The following is a 14642-nucleotide window of genomic DNA, read 5'->3' as shown; positions in this document are numbered from 1 at the left end:
TATTCATGGTATGATAGAAAATCATTGGGAAACCAGGAGAAGAGAAAAAAAAGGTTTGAGAGAGGTTTTTTTTTTTACAAAAATGTTATGTTCAATATTAAAAAAAAAAACACCACAAAACCAAAACAACTGTAGAAAATTACTTCCTAAGTCATCAACTTTGAAAAATAAAAGGAAGACATTTGCAGGGGGAGGGCTGAATAACCCGTAACTAACCTGTGGAACTTATTTCCATGGGAGGTTGGAGAGGTCAAAACCAAAAATATATTCAAAAAGGAAATAGACAAATTCACAGACAACAAGGCTTTTGATTAAATATCATGGTGCTCAGAAAACTTCTAACTCGGGAAGTGCCTAAATCATTGATTGTTAGACATAACATGGAAAACGAGACAGATGTTCCAGAGGAAAGGGCAGTATCTACTTCTTTTCTTAAATTGTCTTCAAAAATACCTGGTTTTGACAACCACTGGAGACAAACTACAGTGTTAGATGGACCTATTGCTTGATCTAGTCTGATAATTCTTGTATGTTATGCTTTAAATGTGAAGTGACAATGAATATTAACAGATTTTGTTTGTTTTGAATTTTAACAGTTACACGAGGAATTCAGCGCAGAAGGAAATTTTCTGATTTTAACAGAAATGGCTACAAGTCATGTGCAGGTTCTTGTGGAATTCACTAAAAAACTACCAGGTATATCCAGTGTGTTGGGGCAAATTTTGTTATTGCAAAGCTTATCTGCCTTTCAGTTGCCGTTTGGCGATTTTTGTGTATATTTTGAACACTATATAAAAATGCCTCCTCCTGTGACACATATGCATTCTTCAGACACTGTCTAAAGAAAAGGAGCTTTGTGCTCAGAGGAATAATATGTTGAATAATTCAAACTCGGGCACTCTTTACCTGTTGACAAACAAAACACTCAGAGAAGAGGTTGTGTCTCTAGAGAGATTTTATTTTCATATATCACTGCAGTGCCAAATAGTCTGGCTACAAATTACCACTGAGATTTGCCAGACTCTGCTTCACTCTGCTGCCTTTCTAGCAAAGCCTCTAGGTCATGGCATCCACTGAACTGTGAGTCCTAACCAAGAACTTTCCCTAGTTGGTGGCACCAATATTTATGGTCCTTGCATGGTGTGTTACGGACAAGTACCAAAACCTGTGTTTATAATTAGGGTTTTTTTAACTCTCAAGTTGATGTTACTTCAAGAGTGAACACTGGGCGTGGTACATACATACTCCTTGTAATTAAGAAAGGTGCATTGTAATGCTTAACTGTATGAAAACATTATTTTCCTGACATACCCATCATATTGACCCTTCCTCTGTGTGTTACAGGCTTGCTTCAAAGCCTAGCACTGCAGCTGTAACTATGTTTTTTATGCTAACTGGGATACTGGCTCACAGGAAATGAGGAAGGGAGGAGCTTTGTAAGAGAGTAATCTGCTATATTCAGTGTTGACTTAGAGTACAGGATTTATCATCTTTCTATTTCATTCTCTACTTTACCTTTTCTGTGCTTCCTCACAAAGCAAGGGGTGGGTATAAGGTGGGTACCTGCATTGGCAAGTATGAGGAGAGTTTCCCATGATCTTCAGCCCCCCTGTTCTTCTTCCAAGGAGCAGCTCTGTATTCACATAAGTTACCAAATTCCTCCTGAATTCTTCAGTGGGTTTTAGAGTCCTTCCCCTCCAAAAAGAGAAACGCATATTTAAAACACAACAGGAAGCTCGTACAAAGACTAGTATCTTAGTTCAAAGGCAAGGTGAAATATTTAAAATTAGATGCTTCAAATGCTGATTTTTGCCATCAGAGCACGGAAAGGGCTGAAAGCAGCATGGCAGAGGGAGAGTCATATAGAGAGCTCTGGTGAGAACATGGCAGAAGATGTTAGGCAGCACCAACAGTCCAGACAAAATCTCCACTATTGGTTGTGCTATGCCACTAGATTTTGCTTATCATGTTCCTCTTAAAGTACTATAAATGCTGGAACACAAGTCTAATTCTCATAAACTTCAGTTATTTTCTGGAATCTGGGTTTCAGTTTCCACAGCACTTGTCACCCCCTGCTGACATCACCGTCAAGGTTATGCGGATTTGTAGCACCTCATGCGAAAGAACTTCAGGACAGAAAGCAGCTGGGGCTTTTCTGCTGCTGCCTTACTTATCTCTAATGTCTCCCCAGGCTTCCAAACCCTCGATCATGAAGATCAGATTGCTTTGCTGAAGGGCTCAGCAGTAGAAGCCATGTTTCTCCGCTCAGCTGAGATCTTCAGTAGGAAACTTCCTACAGGACACACTGTCCTCTTAGAAGAAAGAATTCGAAATAGTGGTGAGTAACTTGTTTAATGAGTTAAACCACAGTATTGCACTTCTATGTCAGTGTTTTGCCCTTGAAAAACTAGTAAAATTGTTTATTAGCAATGAAACAGGTTTATCTGAATGTTGTTCTTTATATTAACTAGAACAAATCTAACTCAGCTTTGAGTCTAAAGGTTGTAAGGTAAAGGCTTATTTATAAATACATTGCAAGTATTATGAATAACGCTTTATCAAATAAACCCAGTGCAAGTCTTCAATGATAAGCATGAAAGAACTATCAAGAAAAAATACCACTATTTCACATTATTCACAAAAAATACCAATGTTCATGCTTTCAAAGGCAATCACTATATGTAAGAAAGAAAGATTTTAGGATGTTACTGGAGATGACTGAAGGCATCGCCTATTCTGAGGGTCGGTTTGGTAAAATTGGATCACACTGCACAAGATGCATAGAAGAATTACAAATAAGGCATCTTTTCTGTATGTTTCCTGCTTCTTAAGGTCTGTTTAAGACTCAGCTGCTATGATAGACCCTACTGGTTCTAGGCATAAATCTTAATAATTACGAAAAGCAGAACAGGGCCGAATATTGTTTGTTCCTCAAAGCATAAAAAGTCATGTTTTGCATTGTTTTGTATTCTTTGTGCTCCACTGATGCAATACTGAATGTATTGCCCAGAAAACTTTATCCACCTGCCAGCTACCTATCATTCAAAATTCAAATGTGTCAAAAATTCTGAATCAAAGACTCTGTCTACAGTCAGAAAGTGTGCTTTGAATCCAGCTTCTGGCCTTCCTTTTTAATACTCAGAAGGAGAAGAGATGGGGAACTTTCAGCCTCACTACTAGTCTTGGAAACAGCTTTGAACTCAGTTCTGAAACTCTTTAAGAGCAGTGATTGGAAGGTTCTACCGATGTATGCAAAATTAGGCCAATATTTATATATTTGAAATGCTGAAAAGGAATTAGAAAACATGAGAATAAATCACTTGCTGAAGGTATGTATTTAGTTTGGCTTAGCACACTAATTTCTAGGTTTATATTTTGTAGTTTGTTATATTTCTTTCATTTTGATTTATTATAAGAGGTGGCTGTTTGATGGACTGAAAATGGTGAATTTGTGAGTGATACAGATGGCTTCTGGTCCAGGTTCTCCAGGCAGAGAAATATGCCAACGAGGCCAGACACATTTCCTGGAAACTGTAATGAGTTTTCATGGATCCAAATGTCTTCATTAAGACATTTTTCTACCAGGAAATAACCTATTTTTTAATTAAAATAGGTCTTAGAGAAATGAATCCTTAAGAATACATGTTTACTGAAAGCTTCTGCTCCTGTAATCTATACAGTCAGTACTGACCTTCTTGTTCAAGGTGTCAACTGTTCATAAAAAGCAGAAGCAGGAAATACTTTGATCCAGAACATTATATAAGCCATTATGTTTTCCTTACTCATAATTTTTAAATATCCAGTTAATTCTCTGCAACTACTGAGTTCAGATGAGATGCAATTTCATTTTCTGCAAGCTAGTACTAGACTTAAAGATAGCATTTCATACCAGAACACGACTAGCTGGAAGACGACATAGTATCCCACAGTAATATTATTCACCTGTCAAGAAACAGATTTAAAAAATAGCTTTTTGTGTAGAAGAAAACTTCAAAACAAGTAGTGATTTCCAATGTGGTATTATTTATTCGAAAGAAAGATTTCCTGCAGTTCTTTTTTTCTGAGGGAAAAAAAAGACCAAGGTAAATTAAAAAGGAGTTCTGGAGAACAAAACCTGGGCTGAATATTTTGCAAGAAATGACACATGATAATGAAACATGATAACTTTTTTTTTGGTGTGTGTATATATATATATATACAGACATATATATCTTATTGCCTTTGGAAAAGACTCTCAAAAATATTTTCCCTCAAGCCAGGATCAAGTTGGGGACATAAGAGGAAATACTGCTTCTCGAATTGCTCCCTCCCTGTGTTACAGGAGAATAACGTATTACCCAGCTTACTTGCTGCTGGCTGCATTCCTTCCTTCCATTAATAGCCAGAATACAGGACAAAATACCCTTTTCCGTGTATTTTATTTCTCCACTTTGTGCAAATTCAAGTCTACTGAAAAACATTTTCCTTGGCTGCACTTTATGTGGCTGTGACAGTAAACAACAAAAGCAGCCTGTAAATCTTTACATTTGTAGCAGTGTTAACCTAATTGCTGCTCCCAATGCTATTTAAATGTTCGTGTTACTGCACAGACCCAGAAGTCACTCAGAATTTTCAGTGTCTCATTTTGGACTTACGTTGGCACATGCTAGAGCATATCTGTCAACCTGGCAACGTCCCTTGCATGAAAAGGTTTAAATGTGTTTTTTAAATGCCCTCATGCCTATGTTTTCAGCACTGGCAACTGCCTGTCAGTCAGTGGTATTGCTTCCTTTGCACTGAAAACACAAGCAGACTGATTTCTAGAGGAAGGATTTTTACTAGGTAGATTTGACTCTCTTGTGCTTCCCAGGTGTATTTCTGAGTGTTCACTGAATTTTCATAGGAATCCTGTTTGTCGTCACACAAGCTACCAGAGTTTTTTGTTTTGACTTTAAGAGCTCGCATTGGCGCAATTTTTCTTCTATGTTTTGGCTTCGTTTATGATAAATTCCAGAATTACACATTTAGATAACTTGAATAATTGTTGGAAAATACCTACTACTGAAACATCTTATTTTTGTGGTTTAAATCATGGTCATTTTCAGGTGTCCTGAGTTTAAACTAAATGAAAGAAAGGCATCCAAATTCTTCTGTTCTCACAGCTTTCAAAAATATTAAATACACAGTTCATGCCCCCGCATGTCATAGGACTCCACACCAGGCCTCTATGTTGAATAATAGCCTGTACTAAATGTGATATTAAGATAGAAACTTAAGCAACCTCTTCCAGCCTTAACCAGTAAGGACACATGCTACTAGAAACCGCAGCTGGCAATAATCATGTTATAGACTGGTCCAAGAGATAAAATGGCCAAAAGAGATTAAACCCAAGCCAAATAAGGAAGAAAACCCAAGAGAATTACACATAAATTTTGAGATAGGGACTTTTTTTTTTTTTTTGCATACACCTCACTGAAAAACAACTAAATGCAGCAAACTGAAACACCCTGCAAAGACAATAGGGAGCAGCAGAGGAAATGCAGTGATAGCTGGTGAGAATTTAGAAATTAAATTTATAGGTAATGAATGAAGAAGCATCAGGATTATTCATGGCTCCTAGTGAGGTCCTAAACGCTGTCAAACCATCAGCCACAAATTATTGCTGTTATTCAGAACTTTTGTCCACATATTTTTAGGTTCAGATAATTGTCTGAATGTCACAGAAGTCCTATTGTCAAGCCTTGATGTCTGTATCTGTAACATCAGGGGTGGGCATCCTGCCTAAAAGTCACAAGCTGTCCAGACTTCTGTCACCTGCCACCATGTCCACTTGGAAGCTGCTCTCATCTATTAATATTTATGCCTTCCCCAGTCTGATTGTACAGAACGTTTATTTTTTTTTTCTGATAAAAAAGCCAGAGATCTGGTGGTGATGACCTTCGAGCATTAGCAGTCTTCATTTTTATTCTCATGCTGATGAGGTGTATTTTTATTTCTTAGCTTGAGCATATTGATCAAGTCCTGCTGCATCTCAGTGACTGCCTATATTTGTGCCCTTATGGTCTTTCTCTGTAAGGTATTATGGAAATTCTTTCATTAGCTGTTCCAGAGACTGAAATCCTCTCCTACTCAGTCTAATATTCAGACCTAACAAGAAACAAACATTTTATTTAATGTTAATGTTTCTTTCTACTACATTGAAAGCAAGCTCTCCCCATTATCTAGCAGTACAATATTTTTAAAAACAGTGCTGAAATACCAAAAGTTTTCTCAGTGAGCATTTATAGCTTGTCTCGCTAAGGACACCTGCTTTCAGCAGTCATGAAGAGCCGCAGATTTTTATTTCATCATTTTATTCTACGGAGCAGTTCTACTAATTTCAGTATTGGGGAATAAGATACTATCTGACATGGGCACAAACGGAAGAATTTGGACCCAAATTTTCTGTTGGCAGCAGGACACCTGACATTGTGAAATACACTGTTGTCTTCCTGGATGAGTTACAGGTGCTGAAGTACAGCAAGATCTGAGGGAAAAAAGAAATAGCCACAATTTCAAAGCATTGGCATGAGGCCACCTTTTGTCCTTGAATGTGGGATACAAAGTTCCCATTGACTTGGGCAAGAGACTCCCGCAACCAAGGGCAAAATTTGGCACCGGAACAATGGATACCTAATCGCTTCCGCTGCCTTTGGCTTTTAGTATTTGATTATTCAGCCTGAAGAAGAGAAGGCTGTGAGGGGACCTAATAAATGCTTACAAATATCTAAAGGGTGGGTGTCAGGAGGATGGGGCCAAGCTCTTTTCAGTGGTGCCCAGTGACAGGACAAGGGGCAATGGGCACAAACTGAAGCACAGGAAGTTCCGTCTGAACATGAGGAAGAACTTCTTCCCTCTGAGGGTGACGGAGCACTGGAACAGGCTGCCCAGGGAGGTTGTGGAGTCTCCTTCTCTGGAGATATTCAAGACCCGCCTGGACAAGGTCCTGTGCACCTTGCTGTACGTGACCCTGCTTCGGCAGGAGGGTTGGACTAGATGACCCACAGAGGTCCCTTCCAACCCCTACTATTCTGTAATTCTGTGGTTCTGTGATTATTAGTATTGAGTAACGGTAGTGCTTCAAAACCCATTTTGCTGGGGTTTGTGCAGAGAAGAAAAATGAAATGATCTTCACTGCTGAGTCCAAATAGTCCAATCTAAGAGAGAGCACCCTGGACACTGTCTAGCCCCTTGTTTCTGAACATACCTGCAAATCATAGGTGTCTAACCCTTCCAACGGTCATATGCATCCACACAGAAGGAGACGCCATCCTGTGACTCGACTCAAAAATGGCACACTGCCCAAAACATTTAGAAATTAGGACTGCTTTAAATCACAGAGTATAGGAAAGAGGTTTCCTGTTCATATATGGTACTGCACAATCTACCACACTCCACGTTCCTGAATCAAAAATAAAATTGATAAAAATGCTTAAATCATATCTACAGAGTTAATTAATACCCATGAAAACAAGAACAGATGTCAGAGGACCCAGTCTCTTTTCTTCTGCGTAAGCGTACTTCTTCAGGCCAAGAACTTATTTAAATAGACTCAGCCTGTGAAGACTAGCTCAAGGCAGCACAGATGCTGCTGCTGTGTGCCAGACTGCACTTCCCTCCTGACTGCAGGCACTCAAGCCACTGCCAAAGGATGGTATGTGGCAATGTCATTTGCAACCACCTTGCAGGTTTGGTTTGTTTGTTGTTCTGGGTTTTTATTTTTTTAGCTAAGGTGTCTTTGCTTGCAATGATGGCTTCACAGTGGTCCTATTGATTGCTCTTGAGAATACGGAGTTTTGCTATCCTGATTGTGAGTCCTCCTTGGCACATCTGACTCCTCATTTAATTTGGCTATTTAACCTCTACAAGATGACGATAGAGGAGAGGTCGCACGAACATGCTCTGGTGTATCTTCCCCACTGGCTAAATTCTCCCCTTTTCAGCTCTTGGCATCAACATGGTGAATTTGCTCAGTGTTTAAAGGGCCACTGATGCATTCGAACAGGTTCAAAGGCAGAGCTCATAAGCAGCATGGAAAGCAGTTCTGGTAGGTTAAACACTGTGAAAGATAAGATGTTATTTTGCCAGTATTTAATATCTTTTATTTTCATAAAACAGCTACTAATATACCCTTGGTTTAATACCTACTGTCACCTCCATGTTTATCCAGTAAAAAAGATCTCTTTATCCTTATTACTCACACGGTGCTAGTTACTGTTAATTAGCACTTACTCTCAAGCTTTCCTCTTGCAATAGATTAACCTATTCAATTTTACTGAACTGCCAAAATAGAAGAGAGAATGCTGGTCTCAAAAAACTGGTAATACTGACTTGATATCACAGTAAAACATGTATTCCAGGATTATGTTACTAGATAGTTATTTATGGCCTGAAACTGCAAATCTTAACAAAACAACAGTCATCTTACCTTCAGAGAGAAATCATAGCAACAAAACCCTAAAAAAGGCAAGGTCTAAAACAATGCTGTGTCTTAAGCTATGGGCATGAATGAAATGGTGTAAGAAGTAAGGAATACTGAAAGAATAAAGCTCATGAGTTTAAATCTGCTCCAGTCTAATGCTGCAAGGCCATACAGTAAAGCTAGAATTTCCCGTTGACTACCCCGGGGTTTTACAGCCAGTCACGCATTCATATAGCGAAATCAATTAAATGCATTGCGCTATCTTCCGCAGATGATAGAGTTGGGCTGGTGGTTAGGCAGAAATCTGTAATTCAGGATGATGCCCAATGGAACTCGAAGGAGGAGCATCTTCTTATTGCCATAATGCTGCATGAAACAAAATTTTTGAAACCTTTTTGAAAAAAAAAGTTAAGAAGGATGCACCACTAACACTGCCCAGGAAGCGCTGCCTATCTGACACAGTACTGCGCAGTGCCAACTTTTCCATTCTCAATGAGGCCAGAAATATAACTTTATTAGATTTTTTTCCCTTTTGTAGTAGATTTGTAACAATGACATCTGAAAAGTCATGTAACTAATTTCTCTTCTAGTCTTTCCAGTTACGAGCACCAAATCGCCTTTAATTCTTTTTCTGATAACCTGAATTGAAGCGACAACATCTTGTACAGTAGATAAGACAAAAAAAGCAAGAACTATAAACATCTGTTTCCTGCTTTTTTGCTTTCTTGTGGAGCTTATTAAATCCAAAGAGAAGCGATTTCAGTCACATTAGAAAACAGCCCCCTCTAGTGATGGAACAGCGGTTTGTGCAACGTGCGCACAGGATGGTGAAATAACAGGGAAAGTCCAGCACAGATGGGACGAGGTCAAAACTAGTAACCGGGAAAAAATTCCATTATCCTAGTCTCAGAATAGCTCCTTTTGCACGGTTTCATTCATAATTGTCTTGTGACATAGATCTACGTACAGATTTCAAAGTTTTGTTTTCTTTAGCACAAGCAGTAAATCAGCTGCACTGCTGAAACATCCCTTTTTGCTCCCTTGCACCTCTTCTGTTTTGTTCTGAGCACAGTAGTGCAGACAAGCTCTCTGCTGTCACATCATTTCTTTCCACATCTATACTCATTTTTTGCTTCACCCACCCATGCTTTAGTTTCTTAACGTTGGGTTATAAGCTTTCTGGGGCAAGGATTGTTCTACTGCATGCTTATGCAGTGCCTGGCACAGTGAGAACCTGAAATAGTTATTCCACATCCTGTTCACCGGCATCATTTTCATCCCATCTCTGCTATATTGACAGTAGGACTAGCTTTGTGGTCAGTAGAACAATTAATTCATCCAACTGAAAACTCACCTGCCCCTCCCCCAAACAAAGAAAAACCAATCAAATGTTGAATATGAGAAACAAATGATGGGCGTCTTAGTCACAGCCCACTTCCTCCCACTTCCTGTCTGCTGCCGAGATGATCATGCCCAGCGGCACGATACCTTGCACTCAGACTTCTAAAAATACACAGTTTGGCTTGGACTTTTCTCATGTCATTGCTGAGCTATTCACTTCCATGAAACTAATTCATTTGCTCTGCTTTAGGGCTCAGCTAGACTTACTGTTTTTCCTGTTTCTAGATTCACATGAACTTTCAGTCTTTGGTGTGTCACATGCATGTGTTCCTTACATCTGCCATATTGTAAGGAACTTTGGCATTTAAAACTGCCTGTTAGAGAGACAGGCAGTTCCCCAAAAGCTAGCAAGAGCAAGGGTTCAAAATTTTCAATAGTTAATGCTGATGACTAGCGACATAAACCTGGCAGAAAGTTAGATTCTATGACTGTTGCTTGCTCTGTGTCAGCTCCAGTGTATTACTAACTGCCACAGGACAAGCTGACCCGCATCATATAGATCTGCTTAATTGACTTAGACTCTTCTCAATCATGTTGAACTTCTTACAAAAACAAGATTTGCGGCTTGTAATCTGAAGTGAACATAGGTTGCTCATGTCACGTGTTTAAACGCGTCATCGAGCCACCAAATGAACCACACCCTGCAAGACCACACTTTCACTCTGTTGGGATGCATAACTATTCCACTGAATGAAGTAAGCTCTCACTGTCACAGCAAAATGTGACTTGTTCATAGCTAAGTCAAGTGACTTCGTTTCCTTTCTTTGAGTTCCACCTGCTGAGTTTCATTTTGAATTTCCTCTACGGGAGGCACTGCAAACCTTACCAGCCCTGGACCTCAGCTTTGCGTTGTATACAACACTCAAACCCACATTATTTCATGTGGTTTCCACACCAAGTTACAAAGTTTTCTTCCAGAACAGCTCAAAATTAAGAGTAAAACAAAACAAAACCCTACGGCCCTCATCTGTGGGAACAGAGGAGGTTTCCATCCTTTCAGCCAAGGAAGACCAAAAGGCATCTTGCTGCAGAACCACAGTTTCGGATCCCTCTACCTCATCGGTACCACTGCTTCAGGGTTGCAAGCAGATGTTGTCAACAGCCTAGTGACTGCTGACTGACTCACATGCTAGTTTAAAAAAAAAACCAAATTTGATGCCACAGGACCTACTTCTCTTTTACACCAAAAAGCAGAATGAAGTACATCTGTAATTTAAGGATAAGTAAGAACGTTGTGACTTGATGACGAAGTCAGTAAGAGGAAGCCCCATCAGCATGCCCCAATTTGGTAACTCCAAAGGGTTTCACTGATGGCGACAGAATCACAAGATCCCATCCTTAAACTGGGCTGGATTTTAATTATTTATGGGTCTGTACTTTATAATACACCAGTTTGTGCTTTAACATAGTAGGAGTTGCAAGCAAGTTGGTCTTGGACTACGGGTAATCCTAAACCTAGCTAAAGTTTCAGGCTACATAAAAGGAGCAATTAAGACTCTTTATGGAGACAACTGAAGCAATTGCCCAAGGCAGTTAGCTGTAGAGTAGAACTGTGCTAGAATTAAACCATACATAAACCCTGAGAGGTTTTCATATAACTAATGTAAAGATAGGTAACATGGGGATTGTTCTGTAAACTGTGCATACTGGAAACAGAAGACAGAGTATCAGCAGACAGCAAGAAAAGCATGTATGAGACTCGTGCTGAAGAGCCACATGGACAAACCTGTAGAGGAAAAAGAATTGCTTGCAAGAAACACTTTGAAACTGCACAAAAAGAAATGGCCAGCGCTTGCCTGTTTCCACTCTTATCTGGAGAATGAGGATGTGCTTGCACTTTTGTAACTAATTGCCTTGCACCAGGCCTGATTTGCGTAGGAAATTTCTCCCACCAAAACAGTCAAGGCTTCAAATACCAAATAATTTCTCTGTGGCAATAAAACAGATTATTTCAATAATTTAAAAATACTATGTTTTTTTCTCTCACAGGTATCTCAGATGAATTCATAACTCCCCTGTTTAATTTTTATAAAAGCATTGGAGAGCTGAAGATGACACAGGAAGAATATGCTTTGCTCACAGCCATAGTTATCCTGTCTCCAGGTAACTTCTAACCCAGAATTGAATACTAGTGGTTTTGGAAAGAAAGCGTGAGGCATGTGACCTAAGACTTGTAAAAACTTACATTCTACTTAGAGTAAGTGAGCATACATGCTTATTCAGCATATTCAGTTGTCAAACCAGAAAACAAGCACACAAATGCAAACTCCAAATGTCCTGCTACACCATCTGGTTTTCCATACAAGAATAAAAAGTGCCTAAACACCCTACTTAAAAAAATCACTCATATGTCTTCACTGCTTAGCACAATAGGCTTCTTCCTTCAAAAAATCCCAGATGTGGTAACATGCACATCACTACAGATCATTGTGGAAAGTCACATTTTTTAGAGGGAAATTGGGAAACCCTATAATTTAGACTAGAGAATGGCAATGAAGGTCTTCAGCCTTTATTGAACAAACACCAGCAGCAAGTTGCCCTCTCAACTACACAGTGTTGGAAACCGACCTTTCAGATTTGTCAGCAGAATAATGTCTCGGCCCTGATTACAGGCTTTGCGGTAAAAACTAACTCTCTGACAACACAAAACTAACCAGCTCTACCTACAGCATACGGAGAAATTGTATAGTGCCTCAAGCAAACTGACTGTCACAGGAATGGGAGAAGAGACACCTGATGCTTCAGGATGTAAGACAGACTCTGAGGTTTCCAACTCGAGTTTCAGGGAAGGTGGAGCAATTCCATGGCTCTTTGAGTCAGTGTGGCTCAGGAGATTTTTTACACCAAAAATTTCAGTGACAAAAAACCCCCATGCTCCTCTTTTCCTCCCTCTCCAAATACCCAAACACATACTTCCATATGAACAAAATGAAAAGACAAGTATTTTCTCACAAAGAAATTTGATCTGAGGATAGAGATGTTTGATTTCTCCCTGGTGATCTGTACGCACACTCTTCACTACTGGCCAAATTTGCTTGTTGTGCTACATCTGCAAGAACTTACGCCGTGCTGCTCAGTTGTTGCAATGCATCGCAGGACAAACTCGGGTGCAGAACTGCATTGGGAGGTGATAATACAACCCCAGAGAAACATTTCCGAGTTAAAATTCTTCAGTGTTTGCAAAAGTTGAAAGTTTTCTCTCGCTAGAAGTGGGAAGATTACATGAAAACCCCAAACCAGAAATACAGTGTTAAAGCACTTTTATTCCCTCTCAATCTGAAAAGAAGTATTCCTGGTAGGTGTGAACATCAGTGCCCAGTGTAAATATTTGAGTATTTTGATAATCATTTATCAGCGTAAGTATTTACATGTATGTATTTATATTGTATCTGAGCATATATTTGCTAATTACTTCTTCTCTTTTAAAACCGTAACCAGATCGACAATACATAAAGGACAGAGAGTCCGTGGAAAGGCTGCAAGAGCCCCTGTTAGATATTCTACAAAAAATCTGCAAACTTCACCACCCAGATAACCCTCAACACTTTGCATGTCTTCTGGGCCGTCTTACTGAATTACGGACATTTAACCACCATCACGCAGAGATGCTGATGTCATGGAGAGTGAATGACCACAAATTCACACCTCTTCTCTGTGAGATCTGGGATGTGCAGTGACGGATACTTTTTATTTTATTTTAGGAAAAATATCTTTTTCAAGGACCACATAGCATTTATTTTCATAGAAAAATATCCCACAGTGCATTAAATTTTCTTTACTGCATTTTTATAGAAACATGCCATGGGTTCATAACAGTCATTTTGTTCACTCTACACAGAATATTGTACAGCTATCAGATTTTCACACAAGTGTAATTTTTTCTGTATTTATATTCTCTGATCAGAAAGAGCCCGCCAGCTCCTCAGAGGAACCCCGTTAATTCCTGCTACGGTTAAGCTGATTGCAGCAACAGTTCCTCTTGGCAAATGGGGAAATGCAGGTTTCCGTTCGTATTTTTTCATCGCAGCATTTTTGTGCTTGGCCTCTGTTAAAGAATATATTCCAGATATTTACGGTAATAAACCAGCTGAAATGATTAATGCTTTAGTCACCTGTTGTTCGACTGCAAAGCGCGTTCACGTGAGATGTACGAGCTTTTGTTTCTTCAGAAGAAAAATGACGTCATGGAGAAAAGCCGCGCACACACACGAACCCTTTTCGTGACACAAACATGTAACTTCGTTTGCACGGTTATTTCAAAGTAAGAACTAGGCAGTATCTCTGCTTCGGGAAAGCGCATCACGGGCTGTTTTACTCTACAGCTTCTGACTGCCGGTGCTTAACGGCTCCGAGCAATGCCGCCAGCCGCACCCCCGACACCGGCAAGCGGGCCCGAACGCCGTATGAGGCGGCGCGGGCTCCCCGACCCCAACAGGGTGCCGGTTCCCCTGGGCCTGGGCCCGCTCCCGGCACGGTGAAACCGGGCTCTGCTCCCGCCACCGCTGCCCCAGCGGAGCGGAACCGCTTCCCAGCGCAGCCGGTGATACAAGGCGGGGACGCCGAGGCCCCTGCTTTCACGCAGGACCCTCACCCAGACCGCCAGGGGCTCCGGTGGGGACCTCCGGGCTGCGGACAGATAAATCGGGGGCCGCGGGGGTCGGCCCAGGAGAGAGGGCGGCGGAAGCACCACGGCCGCACCGGAGCCGCCCCGGAGCCTGCGGGCGGGGCGGCGACGCGGCCCCGGGCCAGGTGCGGCGTGCACTGCCCCGCCCCGCGTGCGCTGATTGGCCCTTTCGAACGG

General features: G+C 40.6%; 1 protein-coding gene across 2 annotated transcripts in view; it reads left to right on the top strand.

Annotated features, from left to right (window-relative positions):
- NR1H4 (nuclear receptor subfamily 1 group H member 4) overlaps positions 1 to 13941 on the top strand; it is a 41027-nt gene extending 27086 nt beyond the window's left edge. For both annotated transcript variants that reach the window (XM_075427643.1, XM_009940123.2), the window contains exons 7-10: positions 597 to 696; positions 2192 to 2338; positions 11831 to 11944; positions 13280 to 13941. In XM_075427643.1, coding sequence (XP_075283758.1) covers positions 597 to 696; positions 2192 to 2338; positions 11831 to 11944; positions 13280 to 13518 — 600 coding nt within the window. In that variant the 3' untranslated portion in view covers positions 13519 to 13941. The remainder of the gene's footprint in view (positions 1 to 596; positions 697 to 2191; positions 2339 to 11830; positions 11945 to 13279) is intronic.
- Positions 13942 to 14642: the final 701 nt, after the last annotated feature.

This window comes from Opisthocomus hoazin, chromosome 8 (assembly GCF_030867145.1).
Source record: "Opisthocomus hoazin isolate bOpiHoa1 chromosome 8, bOpiHoa1.hap1, whole genome shotgun sequence".
Taxonomy (NCBI): domain Eukaryota; kingdom Metazoa; phylum Chordata; class Aves; order Opisthocomiformes; family Opisthocomidae; genus Opisthocomus; species Opisthocomus hoazin.
Note: the sequence above shows the minus strand (reverse complement) of the source record. Positions and strands in the feature narration are given on the sequence as shown.